The sequence below is a fragment of the Erpetoichthys calabaricus genome, chromosome 3 (genome assembly GCF_900747795.2).
Source record: "Erpetoichthys calabaricus chromosome 3, fErpCal1.3, whole genome shotgun sequence".
Taxonomy (NCBI): Eukaryota; Metazoa; Chordata; class Cladistia; order Polypteriformes; family Polypteridae; genus Erpetoichthys; species Erpetoichthys calabaricus.
The window spans coordinates 187,374,875-187,395,459 of record NC_041396.2 but is presented as its reverse complement, the minus strand read 5'-3'; the positions used below and the strand labels follow the sequence as shown (position 1 = coordinate 187,395,459).

Genomic DNA, 20,585 nt, shown 5'->3' with positions numbered 1-20,585 from the left:
TCCCTCACGGGGCTTGCCGTTCCGAATTATAATTCTTCACTACCCCAAAGCGGCCAGGTGGAGCCCTGCCTGCAACATAGAGGTGCCCCGAGTTCCAGTAGGGCATCATGGACAGTGGAGTTTTTCATTACAGCCCTGCTGGATACCATGGGAACCTCCAGGGTACGCTGCAGGAAGGCCCAGAGACTTGTGTTTCACCTATAACCCGGAAGTGCTATAAAAGGACTGTGGGAAATCCCAGACGTTGAGCTGAGCTGGGTGGAAGGGTGGCAACGCATCTGGGAGTGGAGGATTGTTATTGATTATTGATTTGTGTATTATATGAGTATAGTGGAGTGTAGAGTGCTTGGTGCACATTATTATTATAAAATAAAGTCATATTGGACTTTTATCTGGTGTCTGACGTCTGGTCTGAGGGTTCAAGGGGTCGACAGTGCCTCTATCTGTTACAGCAGATAACAAAATCTGGTCCCGTTCTACTTATTCTCTATCGTCCTTCAAAATACAATGGACCTTTTTAACTGATCTGACTGAACAAACTCTGTTATCTCTCCCAGACAGTCATTCTTGTAGGTGATTTTAATATCTACATTGACATTCCTACATGTAAGCTAATACATACTGAAAGATTTTGTTTTATTTCTCATTTTAGTTATGATCTGTACAGATTGGGAAAGGGTTTTGTTCCTGTTCGGTTTTGATACCAGTGAAAAATTATAAGTGATATAAAATCTTTCCTGATGGAAGAACAGAGAGATAGTGGTTAAACATTGCAGTTTGCTTGGCAGACAGCATCATGAATATTTTGTGCATTTCCATTAGGGTAACCACAGAAAAATGTCCAAACCAAGGAATTGTTCACACCAGTATAAATATGTCGTAATCATTTATGTTCCTTCCATATCTGCATTGCTTTCTTTCCAGGTACTCTAGTTTTCCTACATCCCAAACATGTATGCATCTGCTTCACTGTTAACTCTAAAATGGCCCAGTATAAGTCCATACAGTTTTGAGTAAGTTTTTCTTGCAATAAACTGGTGTCCAATTCTGGGTTGCTTTTTGCCCTGTTCCCAGGATTTCTGAAATAAGTATTACCTCTAAATGATCCTGAACTGTTGAACTAGTTTAAATTATTTGTTTATTGTAACATAATTTTACAACAGGACAAATGTTCATAAAGCTATCTTTCTTTCAATTCAAGAATGTTATGATTATTCTCAGAGTAAGATTGTAAACTGAAAAAAGTCCTTGAAAAAGAGTGTTCTGAGTGCAAAATGGTGTGAAGAGAGTTAATAAGGCCATACCGTGATATTTTGAAAATTTAAGGTTTTTTTCAGTAAGACAAAATAAGAACCCGTAACATCTTTTTCACAGTACCTGCTTGTGAACATCTTTCATTATTATTTTGCAGAGTAAAAGAGAAACATCATATACAGGACAAGTCAGATTATAATATGTGCATATGTATGACTCATTTTGATTATTTACCATTTTAGTTTTTTTTTATTAATTTTTTGACAATTTTGCATAATTTCTTTGCCGTCAGTATATCCAAACTATAATTTCATTAGCATTAATGTCAGATTAGAGGCCTTTTTGTGAGTGATTAAGTATCAGTTAATAGATGATTGAAGAGTCAACAACTTTTCCTTATATCAAGTATATTAGGAATTTTTTGTAACATGACATTGATTTAGTAAAATCTGATACATATCAACAAAGGATTTCCATAAATATAGGAATTTATGAATAAGGTGTTCACATGCAACATTCAGTATACAAACAGTGATTTTTCATTTTGACATGTATGTAACGAGGCTAATCCAAAGACATTTGTTTGCATGAAGTCATGTCATGTTTCAATCTCACAATTTTTGTTTAAAGTCTTCCCTTAGGATTTTTTTCATTGGGCATTTTGAAAGTTGAACTTGCACTAATATTAAAATTAGAGCACATGAAGCTTATAAAATTGTTTTAAATCTAAAGTTATACTTTGTAAATTCATGAATATTTGAACTCCTTTCCATTGTCAAAATTTGATGTCTACTTGCTGCTGTTTTATTTTCTGACTATCATTTCACCAAACTACATATAATGCATTAATTATACTGGATTATATGTCACTGCCTTGAGTATGCTATAGTGGGATTTTTATTGAAACAAGGGTTGCTTTGAAAGAAAGCCTTATTACTTATGGTAGGGGAAGAGTTTTGGGATGTACAGTATATATTAGTTCAACTTTTATCTGTTTATCCAGTGGTATTTATTTTAAATTACTACCAGTTGATGGTTAAAAAAATTTAAAATGTTGACGATAGCCAGATTTCAGCAATATGGACCTTGTAAAAGGTATAAATCAATGTTTAAAATGTAAAATAGTGTTTCATACAAAGGCTGTTTATTTCACTTTAACAGGATTAGACAAGATAAGTTCAAATGGAAGACCTGGTAGTTTTACTGATTTTGTTTCTGTTACAGTTACCGTTGAAACTTTTTGAATTAAATTTGCAAAGTATATGTTATTCAAATGTTATCTTGAAAAGTGTATACAAATAAAAAATAAAATAAACACACTAACAAGATTGCATTTTAGAGAGTTATAAAATGTGTAGTATTATGGAGAAAAAAGAACTAAAAGTAAGTATAATACATTGCTTTTTAGCTTTTAGTTCTTCTCAGGATCTAAGAGAAAATGAAACCAAAATTCTGGTATGATAAAACAGTTTTAGATATTCTGGCTTAGTGTTTTCTCTTTCCTTCTAGGTATCTTTGTTATGGTTTATTTTCCTTAAAATGTTCAGTGATTGTAGACATTCTGTCTGCTGTCTCCTTCTGACACTGAAATGACAATCTGATGTCATTCTTGGTAACGACCATCATTCTAAACTGGTGTTTTACTGCCATGTGTTTAAAACCTGTTATTTTAGATGGTGATGTTCTTGCAATGTTATTATTTATTTTACATATTTTATTGATATCACTTCATAAAATTGATTTTTTCAAAAATTTATTTTAGTGCTCTGACATTTAAAATTAATGCAATGTAATTTGACACTCTAACCAGTTCTTAATTGTAAATTATTCCACTCTTAGATTTGTTGTTCTTGGACAAAATCAACATAAGGTTGAGAGAAGAAACCAGATAATGGATGCAAAACATGCAGAAGCAATGATAAGCCTGTGAGTATCATGCTTGCTTTCTCTATATAAGGCCTCATTGTCTAGAGTTATATAAAAATTTATTTTCTGCATCTTTCTGGTGTAGTCAGTCAGTTAATTTGGTCATATACGTAATACACATTCAGTTATTGATATTGCAAGATATTGCTTTTACTTTAGTTCCTTATACTGCAAATATAAAATGTTTTACCCTGGAACACAGGTTAAAAATAAGTGCTAAGTTCATTCAAATAAATAATGGGAAGTAATTGTTTGAATGTTACGGAAATCGTAAAAGAAATAACTAAATTGAATAATTAGAAATCTTTTAATGAACTGATTGCTCAAGATATAGTGCTTAAAATGGGTTAACTGAGAAAAGCATGTGTTCTTATAGAGGGAGGGGTAACAATAGTGAGTTTGTATTACATCAGGTGGCATTTTGATTTGTAAAAAGATTTTGCATTTCTTAATTTGTTCTGCAATTTTCAGTCACATAAAATGCTGTGTGAACTAAAGCAGCTAACTAGCGCTAAAGTTACAAAAAAGCTGTAATGGTTCCATTACTTACTATTTGAAAGTTAATCAGTGGCTGGCAAATAAAATTTATTTTAGACATTTTTAAAATTCAACATGCAAGAAATAAAAAAATAGATTCATGTGTATAGTGGTAATGAAAAAACTAGAAAGTTCAATAAAAATACTTGGGAGTGCTTACAATTCAGCATGCTGAACTAATTAAATAAATTAATAAGGATGCAGGATTATACAGTATGACTATGATGTTATGCTCAAAAATATAATACAAGTCGAGAGTATTTGTTTGGCACTATTCTTTAGTGGCTGATCCATGATTGTCTTCTTCTTAATTATACCTTACAACATAAAACAAATTTCTACCTTTTCTTCTTATACATTCTTTTACATCCAATAAAGTACATTATCTTTTATTTTGTACAATTGCCTGAGGTTTATATCTGTACTAGCTGTACTACCCATTGTAAGACAGTGGAAATCTAAATAATCAACACAGACTTTTGCATTAACATTTGCAGTGCAGCATGTAATACGTATGTCTCTGTTACATGCCATTTTGTGTGGGATTTGGAAAAGCAGTGCTAACATTTGTGATGCACCATCTATTGGAATGGCAAATGCAATGCATTTTATTACTACACATGCTTTTGATGTGCCTCCCTTTTGGAATGATAGAGACTTGGCAACAGGAGAGGCACAGACACAAACACGTATCCATTTATTAAGGTGGATTGTAAGCAACAGTTTTGTATCTTATTATTTTAATCTCTTTATTATGTCTGTATGTTTTGAGGCTCAAGCAGAATACATGTCTTGAACAAATTTCTTGAACAAGGCTTTAATGTTTTCGTAATTCATCAGTTAGGAGTCCCGTATATTCAGTCTTTCACATGATAATTTCAATAGCATTTACACAAGAATAATTTTTCAATGGTAATTTTTTCTAATTCTTTGCTTTATTTTATATATCTGGATGATGGCAAACACTGCCTTGGGGAATTTGGTATGTTGGTGTTGGTTGATAAAACATACACAGGGAGTGCTTAATTTGCTGCATCAATATACTAGAATTGATATATTAAGAAAATGAAAAATAGGGCTGCAAGTAAGAATTATTTTGGTATTAGTTGTGTTGTAAAAAAAATGTATTTGAAATTAAACACATTAAATGCATGAAATTGAACTTTTCAACAAATTAACAGGTTTATATAAAAATTTCAGAAATGTATTCTTTAAAAAATGAACTAATTCAATATTTATATAATAATACATTGAAAATAAATAGTAATAAATAGAAATTGAACACTTAGTAGCACTTCTGGCTCTGGTTGTGCAATGAATACACACATGCAAAATTTCCTTAAAAACACAATAGTTTTCAATAAATTAAACTCACATTTTGGCTTATATGTTCAGAATCACACTAAATACACACTTCAAAATTAAACATGTAATTTAAGGGTTTACAGTATTCAGTTTCTGTGAAACGGTTTACTGACAAAGCATCGTGTAAATATCTGAGTACAACAATATTTCACTGCTGAAGAATGTGTTGCACCATCATGACTTCATTATTTATTTATTTTGGTAAGTCTGCAGTAATTTTTGAAATTAGCCATGATTGCAAAGATCCAGCAGGCCACTAGCAGTCAACTAGTCAGAAGCCCGCCACCAGTTGTCTGTTGGAATTTTGCATATCTGGTTTTGGGTGGCCCCCTGGCAGCCCGCTACTGGCAGCAGCTGGTGGCTGGCAGTCGGTCCTTGGGTGTCAGGAGAGTATTTGCTAACAGAAACCTGCCCTTCAGCCGCTATATACAGTACCTTTTTATTTTATCTTAATATTAAATTTGTTGGCAGTTCATTAATTGACCACCACTCGTGTAAGGAAAATGTAACTAGACTACTACATACTTAGTGAAAGTTTTAATATTTTTATTAGAGCAAAGAATATGGAAAAACTACAATAATAATAATAATGTACACTTTTTTGCACTTTTTTTCTACAATCCTTTCACATGTAACACTGCCAGTACAAAGATATCAGAAAGAAAAAAAAATAGATATAATTAATGTGGGATAGTAAATGAACAAGGACCAAGTAAAGCAGCATTTAGTGTAAACATAATTAAAGCCTACATTGCAAATGTTTTTCGGCATTCATTCTTCACCATTTTCGGCTCCCATCTCTCTCCAGTTCCTCTTCATTAGCTTCCTTTGTGGTGGGATTTCTCCTGATTGCCCCTGCCATCACACAGGTATCTGTTGTTAACATCTATTATCTACATCAGTGTATTAATGAGCACCATTGAAATAATAAAAAAAGACTTTTAATACATTGACTCTGGCATCCAGAAGGATTGATTCTTGTTATTGGCTGTAAAAATCTACTAGGTGTGGATGATGCTTTTCAGGTTGAGGTCCTTGAAAGAAATTTTCTGTCCCACTCCTGTCCAGTTACACAACTGGGCATTTGTCATTAGGCAGGGAACCATTCGCCTCACTTATTCTTTCGCTGTCCTGCCTTCTTTAATAGACAGATATTGCCCCTGTTGGAAAACAACAGATATTAGTATCGATGTCTTAGAACAGCTGTTCAAATACCCAAAATTGCATTGTACAATCTCTGACAAATGTATTGTGAAATTACCAATTTCTCTCGAAGCTCCTGATCCTGAAAGAGCACTGAATCCATATCCTTCAGAGACTCTTCTGTGTTGAGGGTAAGAGAAAAAGAAAGCTCCACATCAACATATAGATTCTTTGTAATTTGCAGGTTCTTTTCTATATTGTCCAATCTCTGTATGATGTTAGAGAGCTTGCTGATAAGCTCCTCCTGCATCTTCCTCATCACTATCATGACTGTTCTGAAGTAATCTGTAATGTAAAAAGGGATGTATCAAAAATGATAAAAGTACAAGTAGATTGCTACTTTAACTACTATTTGTTATGTGTAAACAATGTTCATTGTCAAGTGCATTCTGATCAGGCAGGTTCTGCTGGGATTCGCCATGGTCCAGACATACTGCAACTTGTTAAAGCTACATTACATTACTTAACAATCAATATGACAAACTTTGATTGACAATTATAGTAAGGCAAAAGAAATTGACAATTATAGTAAGGCAAAAGAAAAGTTACCAAATGCAAACACCAGTGTATTTCCATGGTGATTACACATTTATTTTATCTTTGTCTTGAGAATGGCTACATCAGTCACAAACTACTTACCTTGTGTTAATGGTAGCACTAATGATTCTGGCCCTGAATGGGAAATTATCAAAATGTCAAGTTAGCAGTGGTTTTCTGATGTGTTTTTCGTTATGGAAACAATATAAATAAACTTAAAAAAATATTTTGTCACAGTACATGAAAGTTATAATATCCACGCAAGCTTGCATGCTTCACTGTAGAATTATCTTTCAGGTGAATGGCCGTTCTTAGTGATGGGGACCATAAAGCATGTGTGGTACCTGGCCCGGGCACCGATGGTTCACCCAACACACATTTATTTACATAGTCCATATTTACAAGTGCCACACACAACCCCAAAACTCCTCCAAAGTCCAGGCCTCAACAATTCCTTTTCCTCTCTTCAGGCCGCCTCCACTCCTCTCCTCCCGAGCCCTGTCTCTCTTCCTCCCGACTCAAGCCATCGAATGGAGGGAGGCGGCCCCCTTCATATACACCCGGACGTGCTCCAGGTGCCTCCCGATTAGCTTCCGTTGGCACTCCCAAGTGTGGCGGAAGTACCGGCTGCGCACCCGGAAGCACTCCGGGTGTCCCTGGACTTCTTCTCCCCAGCACTTCTGGGTGTGGTGGAAGTGCTGAGGGCCAGGGCTCCTCAGGCATTGGGGCGCCCCCTGGCGGTGACCACGGGCCCCTATAGGGTTGAGCTTCTAAGCTCTGTTACTGTGGTCCCCAAAGCCACCAGGGCGGTCGCCCCCTCGTGGTCTGGAGGAGGCATAATCCCTCCTCCGGTCCGTCTGGGCATTCCGGCTGGGTGCCACCCCCAGCCGCTTGCCATTCTTGACTTAAACCACAAGAACAAAATGCAATACTTGGAGGGCAAATGTTTACTTCACTGCATTATCAGTCTCTTCATTAAATACAAAATAGACTGATTTCCAAATCATGAAAACAGTACTTGAAAACAGGTACTGCATATACCTGCATGTTATAAAGATGCTACCCTGTCAATGGGGCTGCACATTTGTTTGGGTCCTGTAAAAAAGTGTAATTTAAATATCTTGATCTAACATCTGCATGCATATGCATTTTCTTTTGAATGAATGAACAAAATGTTTGCAGAGAACACAGAGCATGCTGAGCAAAGACAAAATACCTTCAGTATGAGGAGTGCCATGCCTGTGGCCAAACATGTGGGAAACTGCTGACAGCTAGGTTACCAAAATGCATACATTGTATTTCCATATTTAGTGATGGCACCATTATTTTATATTTTCATGTTTGTCCTGAGAATAGTTGCATCAATCACAATGGTAGCGCTATTTTTTCTGCCCCGATTGAGAACATTTTTTAAATGACAAGTTATCAGGTTTTGTGATGTTGTCTTTGTTATGTGCTATCTAGGTAAAAAAAATTTGAAATTAAACATATCGCATGTTAACCATTTAGTACTTAACAGATAAAACTGACAAGACATCTTACTTTTATTAAATCCTGAAGGCTGTGGGGCTGCTGGCAGGGTGTCATCATCTTCATTATATGATGAAAGTGCAGCATTCTACTTCTGATTTGGTCTAAAATAGGATTTTCTGGTTAGCCAAAAATAATATCACAGATGACACAGTTGATATGAAATTGTTGTGAATTTTTTTGTCTCAAATTCTGCATTCCTTGTGCTTTTAGGATCTGAGCCCAAGATGGATCCATTATCTGACCTAAGCAAGTAGTCATGAGGCTTATTATATGAATGTGAAAAACAACACCAAAAATGGCTTTTCTGACTTTGAGATGCTATCAAAATTAGCAACAATTGCACTACGTTAAGTAGTACATACCTAGATTGTTGATGCACAGATATGAATTGCTGCCTCTGTTATGTAGATAGCTAGGAAATAATAACTGAAAAATAAAAACTGAAAAATCACTTGTATTCTGTCACTATGAATGAAGCTTATGGTGGCCAATTCCACCAGTTCAGCAGCACATGCCTTAACTTCCAAGCACGGTGGTGCTACTGCTTAACAATAGCAGTGCTCTTGCAGTTGGTTATTGGAAGCTTCAAACTTTAGAGCCAACAAACAGAACAGCCTATAGCTGAATGAGACATTTTATGACGCAAGCTTCTGAAATATATGGTTGGTCGTGAATATAAAGAGGTGTTTCTGGGTGCATCCGGGCATTTTATCTTTCATTTGACTGTCCATAAAAAAAATCAGAACTCTTTCGCCTACGCATCCAGTGTTCTTTGCCAGTGTGAAAACTCCATGAGGAAATACACCCCGCTCCCAGCCAGCTTCAAAACTCAGAGGATTGTAAATAATTAATATTTAGGGCTGGGTGCTCTGATTTCCTCACACAGTACAAAGACATGCAGGTTAGGTGAACTGGTGATACTGAATCAGCCCTAGTGTGTGTTTCACTGTGTGTGTGATAACACTGTGCTGAATTTTCTGCCTGTCCAGGAGATTGCTCCTGCCTTGTCCCCAGTGATTGCCTGGGTATGCTCCTGGTGCCCCACAACTCTGCACTGAGAAAATACAGTATAAATTTATAGCTTGTTAAGCCATATGACATTTAAAACAGACAGAAGTTTTTAAAATCCAGTATCAAACAATAACAAAATACAGCATGCCAAATTTTCTAAACCTGCTTATCCAAAACAGCAAAAAGCAAAACATAAATAAAAAATCAGATAGTTATTTATGGCAGGAACTACAAAGTTCCATACAAGAAACTATTTTAGCTAACATTTCCTTATGATTTAATTTACAGTCTAGTATGTATAAGACCATTATTTGCATCATTAACAAAATTCAGTGACTTACTTCCTTTTAGTTGCTAAAAGACTTGCAAGAATAAATATTTAAATAATGCTTATTGTATTACTTCTAAATATCTTTATATTTTCATATTAGTTTTTTTTCTCCCATACATTATTGCAGTGTCGATAATTTGATTATTTTGGTGTTCTTGAATGTGTTGTTGCTGTAGTAGACTTGCATTCTTGGTAGTAGTATTTAGTTGTTGTAAATGATTACATAATAATATGATTGGCCAGATGGTAAATTATGGTAATAAAGACTGCTATTACTTTCTGTTATCATTAACTTGGAGATGCTTCCTGTGACTGGTTCAAGCTGGTTCACTGAATGCTGTTTCTCAAATCTAAAGTATATAGTAAGATGTATAATTTAGTACTTTAAATATTTAGAACAGATACTGAAAAGCAGACAGTTTTGGTCAGTTGCTTCTCCTAATTATAGGTTAATTAGAAGAGTCTGATATAAATCTTGGAAAGCGGAAGTTATTCTCTATAACTGTTTCTGTAATGTTACTGATTTTTCTATCTCCAGTCAAAGTAGTCTGGGAGACACTCTGAAGACACTACTGAAAAATCTTAACAAGATAATAAATAATTAGATTAAATATATTCTTCTCCAGTTGGATGTCTCTGAAATAGATTATTTCGCAGTTTGGTGAGAAACACATGGGATTACAATTTATGCTATAAGGACAATTCTTGACTTTTAACATATCTTACTAAACCAACCAGTTCAAAGCGGTTGAAATTCAGAATGCTTAGAATATCCATTTCAATATAATTGTTGTTGGAAACACATGAAAAACAGCTCCTTTTAGTAACTTTTCAATATGGCATTATTAGCTGCATACTAATGTGTATCTTAAGTGGGTAAACACAAATAAGAGCTACATTTTTTTCATCCTTTCAAAAAAATTGAAGTCAAATTACAACAGTCTTTTTAACCATCAAGAGTACTAGGGTGTTGTACCATGTTAGCCATTATGAATGTAGAGAAAAGCCAAGCAAAATGACACCTTTTATTGGCTAACTAAAAAGATTACAATATGCAAGCTTTCGAGGCAACTCAGGCCCCTTCTTCAGGCAAGATCTTGCCTGAAGAAGGGGCCTGAGTTGCCTTGAAAGCTTGCATACTGTAATCTTTTTAGTTAGCCAATAAAAGGTGTCATTTTCCTTGGCTTTTCTCTAACCATCAAGAGAAATTCATGGTCATGGCTACTGGCATAGGGGACTGGGGCATCCAGACCCAAAAGGCCTCCTTAGCACATCTCCAAAAAGCCAGCCTCAATTGGTAGCAAATGGGTGGGTGCGATCATACTTGAAATCTTCGTAAGTTAGCAAGAAGACAGCAAATATTTACATAACAAAACAAAAATATCTAAGTGTTGCTCAAAGAAAGCAATTGGCACAACAAGCTCAAACTACCAAAGATAATATCTATGCTTAAATCGTCAGTGGATGAGAGAACTGACAAAATGCTGTCAGTTTTGTCAACAATGATTACCGTATGTCAGGTAAAATCAGCATCAAAGTAAGCATAACAGAAAAATGTTCTCCTTTTTGTCTTTCTTGCACACCTCTTTTTATTGCAAGCTAATAATAATCCTATTTATAAAGATATGCTAAGCAACTTGCCAGCCACAGACCCTGGTAGAAAAAGCAATACAGAGTATCTGAATAGAAATAAGTAAATAATAACCCTGCAGTCCAATTTTTTTTTTTTAACTATTGTTATATTCAAGTCACAGCAACTTCTCCCAAATTGCAACAAACTGACCATGCATAACACAGTTTTAATTTAATTTGGTCTCTGAAAAAACATTTATTTGAAAACATTTTTTCTTCAGCGGCAAGGCTGTTTCAGTTTTGTTAAATCACTGGAGCATGATATCCAATTGTTACATAATGTTTTGTTTATTTAAAAAAAAATCCAATTTTTTCACACATACAGGTATAACTAGGTGGTGAAACAGATGGCACTTGATCAATAAATATTCCAGATCAAGTGAACATGTTTTAGATACAATATTAACATTATGAACCACAGAGATGGAAGTTTACCGGTGGTTTCTAAATTCCATTGTAAGAGGCACGCTTGAATTCCAGATTCCCAAATATTTAAATTCTGTTGTCATCTCATATCAGTGCTTCTTTATCTGTGGCACTACGAAGGCCTTTTTATGATCTTGTACATTACCATATTCAACTATGATTGGGCACCATGAGAATATGACTGCTTACTCTAGTGATCGATCCACTTGTTTTGTTTCTTTACTGACTAGTTTTAGTTTCGGTTGGTTTTGCAAGTGCTTTGTCTTTTGATTTGCTTCAATACTCACAGCACCCAGTGAAGGTACTGTATTTAAATCTCATTTTGCAGCCCCTGGCTAGATGAGTAAATTCTGGACTACATGGGTCTGTTTCAACAGTGGTGTTTTTCAGCTTGGTTCATTTTGATTATTAACTTGTGTATAGCAAAGTCTTTTGTGCTGTGTTAGGTTTATTATTTCTAAATTGTATTCAGTTCACATGTGTGCTTCCTCTAGCAATTAATCTGCATCTTTTGTTTCTCTGCTGACCAGTTTCCATTTTGATAATTTTTGGAGGTGCTTTTGTTTTTTTAATTACTTTGATGCTCTCAGCTGTGCTATTTAAGAGCTATTCAGTGGAAGCGTCAGCCCTTGTGTGAAGAGCTATTCATGTAAAGACCACAAATCTACCTTTGTATGTTTGCCAATCAAGGGTGTGGACATGCTTTTCCATCCAGGTATTCATTTTCTTCGGTCTCTTGTTTGTCAACATGTGTTTTCAGTACATTCCTGTCATCAACAGTAGATCTCATCTGTCATTAATAATAGATTAACAGATTAAAATTAATAGATGTCATTAACAATAGATCTCATCCCACTACCAGGAGAGGGCACAATACAGAAATCTTCAACCATTTCAACAAGCCACACCTTAAGAGACTGCAAGTGCCAGTTCACAGTGAACAAAGCAGTTGTAGTTGTGGATATTTGCCTTTAAGTTTTGTAAATCTGGGAATTGTAGCTATATATTATATTCTGTTTTGAGCTCTTCACTTGTGATAGTCAATTTTGTACTCTGCTCCTGTAATAGTTGTTCCCAGATAGTCCTTATATTTTTAACTCTTTTTTAATTTGCTTTGGATAAAAGTATCTGCTAAGCAAATACAGTCAAACTTTGGTACTCGTCGGATTCAAAACTCATGGAATTTTGTATTCGTTGCATTTTGACAAGAAAAAATTGCAGAGATACCTGTCGTTTGTTTGGTACTTGTCACACTTACATAGGTTTCTAGTGAAAATTAAACCTGGTGTGTCTCAAGCAGGATTCAGTGGTGATAAGAGACAGGAAAGAAAAAGACCCCTTGAAGAGCAGTTACCCAAAGTTTGTATGGAAGGAGACTCTCCTTCTAAACAATACCGTCACTCCTCCACAGCACCTTCCTCACCACCATCCCTTTAAGCCATCAACTCCTTTCAGTACAGGTAAAGTTACATTTATTTTACTTAACCTTATTATGGTTTTTTATATTTGTCTATGAACTTATACTGTTCATTAGTAAAATACAAATTCATTAATGTACATAATGCATTATAAAATATGGATTTTCTGAGGGTCTGGAATGGATTAATTCAATTTACATTATTCCTTATGGGAAAAATGTGTTTGGTACTCATCATTTTTGCCACTCATCATACTTTCTGGAATGAATTAACAATGAGTGCCAAGGTACCACTGTAAATATAAGTGCAAACTTAAATGTAAATATTTTCAGCACTATGGTTTGTCAAACCGAAATAACTTCTTCAGAATTTTGGAGGTTGCTAGTGTGTAGAATCGTCAGTTTTCTTCTTTTTCTCCTCCACTCCTCCTTGGCAAGCTTTGTCTCCTTCCTCCCAACTCTGGCTCACCGAATAGTCTCTGTTGGCCCCTTATATAAGTCACCGAGAAGTGCTCCAGGTGCTCATTGCCCCACTTCCGGCTGTACTTCCAGGTGTGGTGGAAGAACCGCCCACACGGGCTCAGGAACAGCTGCAGCACACCTTTGCGGCGCACTCAGATCCCAACAGGGCTGTATCCAACTCCATCTCCCATGAAACCCTGCGGGAGTCCGAGGTACTGCTGCCACCCACTCGCTCCCCCTGTCCTTCCAAGGCAGAGACATCCCAGCCAGGCAAGGGTCCATTGTATATGTAGATAAAGAGAGAGAGAGATATAGATATAAATGTATGTTTGCATGGAGATGCCGTCTGATGGTGGTACTGGAGATCTGATAACCCCAGGATTTTACTTTATCTTGGAATTCCCCAACAGTGATCCTTGAAGGTATTATTGCCTCTATTATCATCCTTCTCAATGTATGTGGGGGGTAATATAAACTTGGGTCTTCTTCCAGGCAAGTTTGTCACAATTCCAGTTGATGCCCACTTTTTTATTATTGCCCTAACTATAGAAATGGGCATTTTCAGCCAAGTAGCTATTTGTTTTTTTAACCATTCCCTGAGTTATTCAATGAAGGTCAACATATTTCTCCCTAGTGATGGACTGCTTGATACTGACATTTCGACACTGTATCAACCTATTGAAGCACTAGTGCTCAAAGCTTGTTTCAAATGCGCCCATCACATGATTTTGAGGCATGCTAGCATCATGACATCACTGATATCTGTGCAGTCAGCAGCCGATTTAGTCAGCCCCTCACCTGCTGAACTTCTTTGGCTCAAACCGTAAAAGCAGTTGGCCCTGCTGCAACTATAAGGTTTGACGCAAGTTCAAATCCTAGTTGGAGCTCGTGTATGGTCCTTGCCCAAAGTTTAAAAAAGGACTTTTTTAAAAAAAACAGTTATGTAGTACAGTATTTGTTTGTAACTTTACAAATGCGTTTAGGAGACATTATGAACGATTCACATGGGGCACCTCGTTCCTTGGTGTGGAATCGTGTCCATCTAGAATCTGTAACAAATTGATGAGCATATTTTGCGTAAGGCAGCATGTATTATAACAATACAGAATCTATTATGCCCCATGTCGATCATATCAGAGAGGCTAAGAAATGCTTCACTAAAGCCAACGTGGTTATTACACCAGTATATGCGCAAGACACTCCTCGTTAAACGTTTTCAGTATTCAGTGATTCCCAGATCTGTAGCTGATATGTATTATTGATTTCCAAAAAGCAATGCGAGTAAAAGCGTGTGCTATATAACTAATCACAACTGTCTTTAAAACAGAATTAGTGCAATCGACGGCGTCTTCTGCAATTTAGGGTAAGCCTCGAGATTTCTGTGTTAATGAGACAAAAAAGTTGTAAAGAAACTTTGCAAATTCATCCAAAGGTGGACATAAAGATCACTTAAGTACTGACAAGACTGAAAAGCTGGATAAGCATATCTGGAGCCAAACTTTCAAAAAATCACCTGACTTTGTAAGCAACATCCTTTTCTTGTGAATGCATCTTGTCAAAGTCTGCGGTGGGGGTAAATAAGTAGTCTTCTGAACTGCAGCACAACAGAGTAAATTATTGAATGACTAAGCTTTTGTCGTTTCTATATTCACAATCCCTTGCAGTCACTGACACATTTAACGTTCCCTGCTCCTTGCCTGTCTTATTACCCAAAGCATAAACATTCAGTTTCATTCAAGGCTTTACTGTCCTTCCTTTCATACACATAAAATAAGATACATATTTCCTCTACATACGTGTTCAGTAATAATAATAGTAAACTTCCAGGAATGAGAAAAAGCATAAGATGGGAATATTTATGAGAAGAGCCCTGGCATCAGGGTGAAGAGGTACCTTGTCTCCCATTACGTGAGCTCATCTGCTGCCCCTCAGTTACACTGGCACGCATTACACTGGGGGAAAATGCAATGGAGAATACTGACAATGTACACCTTCAGAAGTGGAATAAATCGACTGTATACTGAATCATTCCATTGACAAACGTAAAAATACAAAGTAGAACATTTCAGATAAACAATGAATTTTGTTAATTATAAACATTGCAACATAACTATTGTATGTGTTGTTACTTTTTTATTCTCACCAAATTTTACATATCTACATGGGAAATGAATATGGGTAATATGTTTATAATAATTCTGATTAAAATACACTGTCAAAATATATTAATGAACAAACTGAGACACATTTGCCTTTAGGAAATATCAAAAAGCTTGTGCGCTGTCACTTAGAACAGAATGCATTGTTAACGTTACGCACTCTCTACTGATACGATGTCACGAAAAAAGAAAAGAAAAACCGGAAACTCATAGTCTCCTTGATTTTTGACCTTATTATTAGTTGTCAGTATCATATAAATAAAGTAATTTTAAGAAGATGACAAGTGTGCTATAGTCAGTTCAATAAACGCTTCATTTAAAATGTTTTGCATATACAGAATATAAAACAGAATCTCAATGAAGCAGGACTCGTGAGTAGTAACGAATAATGTGTGACACTGAGAAACTATAATTCATAATAACGGGAATAAGTAAAAACTATGACTCCCTAAAACGGACACTGTAAACGTAGGCATTTCAATAAATAATTTAGGCAGCTTGTGTGTGCATTTCAGTATCGATTTAAGAACTAAGTAAACCAACAATTGTGCTAAACGGTAGCTCAAACTGCACTTAGCAGTAAATAGTCTAACAACTAAATATAAGTAAATGAAACAAAGAGGCCACGCCACTAACAATGAAGGTTCACACTGTCCAGCTGCATGTTTGGAAGATGCTGATTGCCTGAAACTCTTTATAGCGAATTGTCCTAAGATGGAAGTGCTGTATAGCGATCAGAAACGAAAAGACACATTTAAGCATGCTGGACAGTAGTTTATGTTATGTTTTTCTACAATACAAATTCAGTATGACACCAAGGTCTCCAAACACTCAAATGTGAAGCTTATTACATTTTACAGTGAAACTCTTTACATACACAATATAATTAGGGGTGTGTGTGCCCCCTTGCCGACTATGGCTCCCCAACTTTCCCTCGATAGCTCGATTCGCTCGCTATCGATCCCAGGTGGATTTTTTTGTTAAATGGAGGAGTAGGAAAAAAAAACTTTTCAAAAGAGGAGGATCAACGACGTGAACCTCTGGTGTTTTTACTGAGAGACAGTTGCAATACCATTGAGCCACCTAATCAGGGTAATTAACGAGCTCCACACAACTGAACTACTACTACTGTTCTTACTGCAGCGGATGTAGACAATATATTTTGTTTGACATATGCACATTAAATTGGTTTAATTGACATGCGAGTATCATTGTTGTATTCTCCTAATGAAGACGAAAAAATTATATTTATAGATGTATACTATATGACGTATGATTTTGAAGAAAATTAAGCGTTGCATAAAGAGGTTGCATGAATTATCTAATCTTTTTATATATATATATATATATATATATATATATAGTGAAATAGACACAGTATAGCGCCTGACCCGGCACAGACTCACTCAGAGGCACATGTAAAACACACAAGACTTATTTTTTTCTTCAGCTGGAGGGCACGTCTTCCCCTTAAACCCCCAACCACAACACAGTCCCAAAAGCACTTAAATCACCAAACAAACACTCTTCTTCTGGCACCACCACTCCTCCCAGGCAATCTCGTCCTCTTCCTCCCAATTCTGGCCCAGAGTGGTGGTTGCCGGGCCTTTTTATAGCACACCCGGAAGTGTTCCAGGTGCTTAACCACCTGGTTCCAATGGCACTTCCGGGTGGGGCTGAAGAGTTGTCCAGCTGGGCTGTGGAATCCATGCAGCACCCCCTGGCAGCCACCCCAGCTCCCAACCAGGCTGTTGAGGACACCATCTCCCGTGGAGCCCAATGGGAGGTTGAGGCATCACCACCGGCCAGGGAGGCTGCCACCAAATGTCCCGGGGGAGGTATTGAGCTGCCCATGGTTGCTCCCCCGGAACATATGCAGCAGGGACATCCCGGACGCATGCCACAATATATATATATATATATATATATATATATATATATATATATATATATATATATATATATATATATAAAAGTTGATATATGACAATATATCTCTGACACTATGTATCAGACAAAGGAAATCACAGAATCAACAATAACAATAACGAACTCTCAGCAACTACCTGAATTGTTGTTTCAGGCCGTCACTTAACTATATCAACCGAAGTGTATAGTGTCGATACAAATTACAAAATATTACTAGAGAGTTAAGTGTCAGGTAGACTGTCAAAAATACAGAGCTCAGTGCCATTGAGTGTGTTGAGGCTTCACAAAGCCTCCTTTAACTGCTCATGTCTGCTCACGACTTCGACCGCCTTGACAGTTCAGTAACCAGTGTGCATGTCTGCTCGGTGTTTCGAGCCATGCTTGATTGTTCATTAGCCAGTGCGCAGGTCTGCTTGGTGTTTCTAACCACGAGTGGTTCATTAACCAGTGTGCATGTCTGCTTGGCGTTTTGAACCATGTTCCACGCTTCATTAACCACTGCGCATGTCTGCCCGGTGCTTCGAACTGCGCTTCATTAACCAATGCGCATGTCTGCTCAGTGCTTCGAACCGCACTTCACACTTCATTAACCAGTGCAAATGTCTCCTCAGTGCTTCGAACCGCTCGCAACGATTCACTAACCAGTGCGCATGTCTGCTCAGTGTTTTGAACCGCGTTCCACGTTTCATTAATCAGTGCGCATGTCTGCTCAGTGCTTTAAACTGCGTTCCACGTTTCATTAATCAGTGCGCATGCCTGCTCAGTGCTTCGAACCTCGTTGACTCAGACAGCATTTCTGTAATATACAAAACATTTTAAAGACCCTCCCTTTTATAGATCCCAGTACAGTGGGAAAAGGATCTCTCACTCAACATTTGAGAAAAGGAGTGGAAGGCAGCAATGTACAGAATTCACTCTAGCACCATATGCACAAAGCATACAATTATTCAACTTAAAATCATCTATCGAGCACATCTGTCTCATTTAAATTTGTCCAAAATGTTTCCAGTGCAGAATCCAACCTGCAAACGTTCCAATCAAGTTCCAGCCTCGTTGGGCCATATGTTTTGGGGGTGCACCAAATTAACATCATTTTGAACCAAAATCTTTAAATGCCTTTCAGACAGCCTTGGTGTCAAAGTCTCTCCTAATCCACTAACAGCTGTGTTTGGTGTACTTCCAGATGGGCTTATGGTGGAGAAGGACAAACAAACTGTAATTGCCTTTACTTCACTATTGGCACGTAGGCTTATCTTGTTCAACTGGAAGAATTCTAACCTACCTCAGTCAGTGGGTAACTGATGTTATATACAGTATTATTTGATTTTGGAAAAAAATCAAATTATCATTTAGAGGATCTGTGCAAAACTTTTTTTAAAACCTGGCAAGATCTAATCAATAACATTTTAGAATAAGCATTTAAATTGAGGAAGTGGATTCTCTTCCCTTATTTTTTTTTTTTTTTTTTTTTTTTTTTGCATTTTTTAAAATTTATTTACTTGTTTTACTTATTTTTCCCATTAAAGATTTACTCTGTTGGCCTAGCTCTCTTACTCATGGGTGGGGCTTGACTTCATTTGAACTTAGTTTTGTAAAATTTGACTTGCTTGTATGTAGTGCTGGGCGGTATACCGGTTCATACCGAAAACCGTTTTTTATTTTTTTTTTTATATGGATTTTTCTTATACCGCAACACCTGTTTAAATTGCCTAAACGACGTTAGGAATGTGGCGCAGCGGGAAACTGTTCAAGTGGGGACCTTTTTCACTGCTACACCGCTAAACACAGATTTGTTGCACTAGGGCTCTTTTTCACTGCTACACCACCAAATAGTGGGTGGTAGCATAGGTATGCCGCGCGGTGAAAATGGACAGAGAGCCGAAAAAAAGCAGTCACGTCTGTCGCCTGGAGATGCGTTAGTTTTAAAAGGTCAGATGTGTAAATACTGTTTCTATACTACTGGATAATACTGCAAGCCAAGTTGTACTTGTTTTATTTGTTTTCAATACAGTGTAATGTACCTAGGTACTGTGTAATAGTATGACGACATTTTGACTTTATTCTCGACATTTCCACTTTAATCTTGACGCTTATGACGAGAATAAAGTCGACATGTTGACTTTATTCTCGTAATTTGTCATTAAAGTAGAACATCGTAAACTAAACTTCATCATAAAATGAATATTTAATTTACTAGATTTTCTCAAACCCCATCATAAGTTATATAGCACATTAAATGTTTTGTGTTAAGTGATTCTTTCAGAGATGGGAGCAACTCTGAATGGATGGCATAATTAAACATGTATAACGAAGATATTTTTAAAGTTCTGAACACTCCGTGGGCTAAGTTTATAACTAGTTTTAATTTCACAAAGACGTTTATCGTGTGGTGATTGGTTATGTGGTGAAAGATAAAGGAAGGATAGGAACTGGGGTTTTGGTAGCCTACGTCAGATAGAGACAGCATGCATGCAATAAAGATAGCCCGCTCAGAAGAACATGCATTGAATTCTGTGTTCGTGTCTCCGACCAGCAGATCACAAACCCAACATTTACGCAATATTTAAGTTAAACTTGTGCGATACCCATTCATACATCCAGTTTTTTGGAGCCTCGTCACACCTGCCATAAAGTTCTCTACACTGAACATACACCTGGGGACTGCTGACTCCTTACTGCGAGGGAGCAGCACTACCGCCTCACTACCGTGCATGTGTAATACCTGCTTTAATGCATTTCATCATGAAAATGATATCAAGTATTTATCTTAGCATTCTAAATTTTCAGAAAGCAGGAATATCATGAAGTGAATGGATTCTGTATGGGAAGTCAGTTTAAGAAGCGTAGTGATTAACCACTGGGT

The 20,585-nt window shown here is 36.7% G+C and overlaps 1 protein-coding gene across 1 annotated transcript in view; it reads left to right on the top strand.

Annotated features, from left to right (window-relative positions):
- fig4a (FIG4 phosphoinositide 5-phosphatase a) overlaps window positions 1-20,585 on the top strand; it is a 280,104-nt gene that overhangs the window by 243,694 nt on the left and 15,825 nt on the right. Inside the window, exon 23 of the mRNA XM_028791311.2 lies at window positions 3,094-3,180. Within this exon, the coding sequence (XP_028647144.2) occupies window positions 3,094-3,180 (87 nt within the window). The remainder of the gene's footprint in view (window positions 1-3,093; window positions 3,181-20,585) is intronic.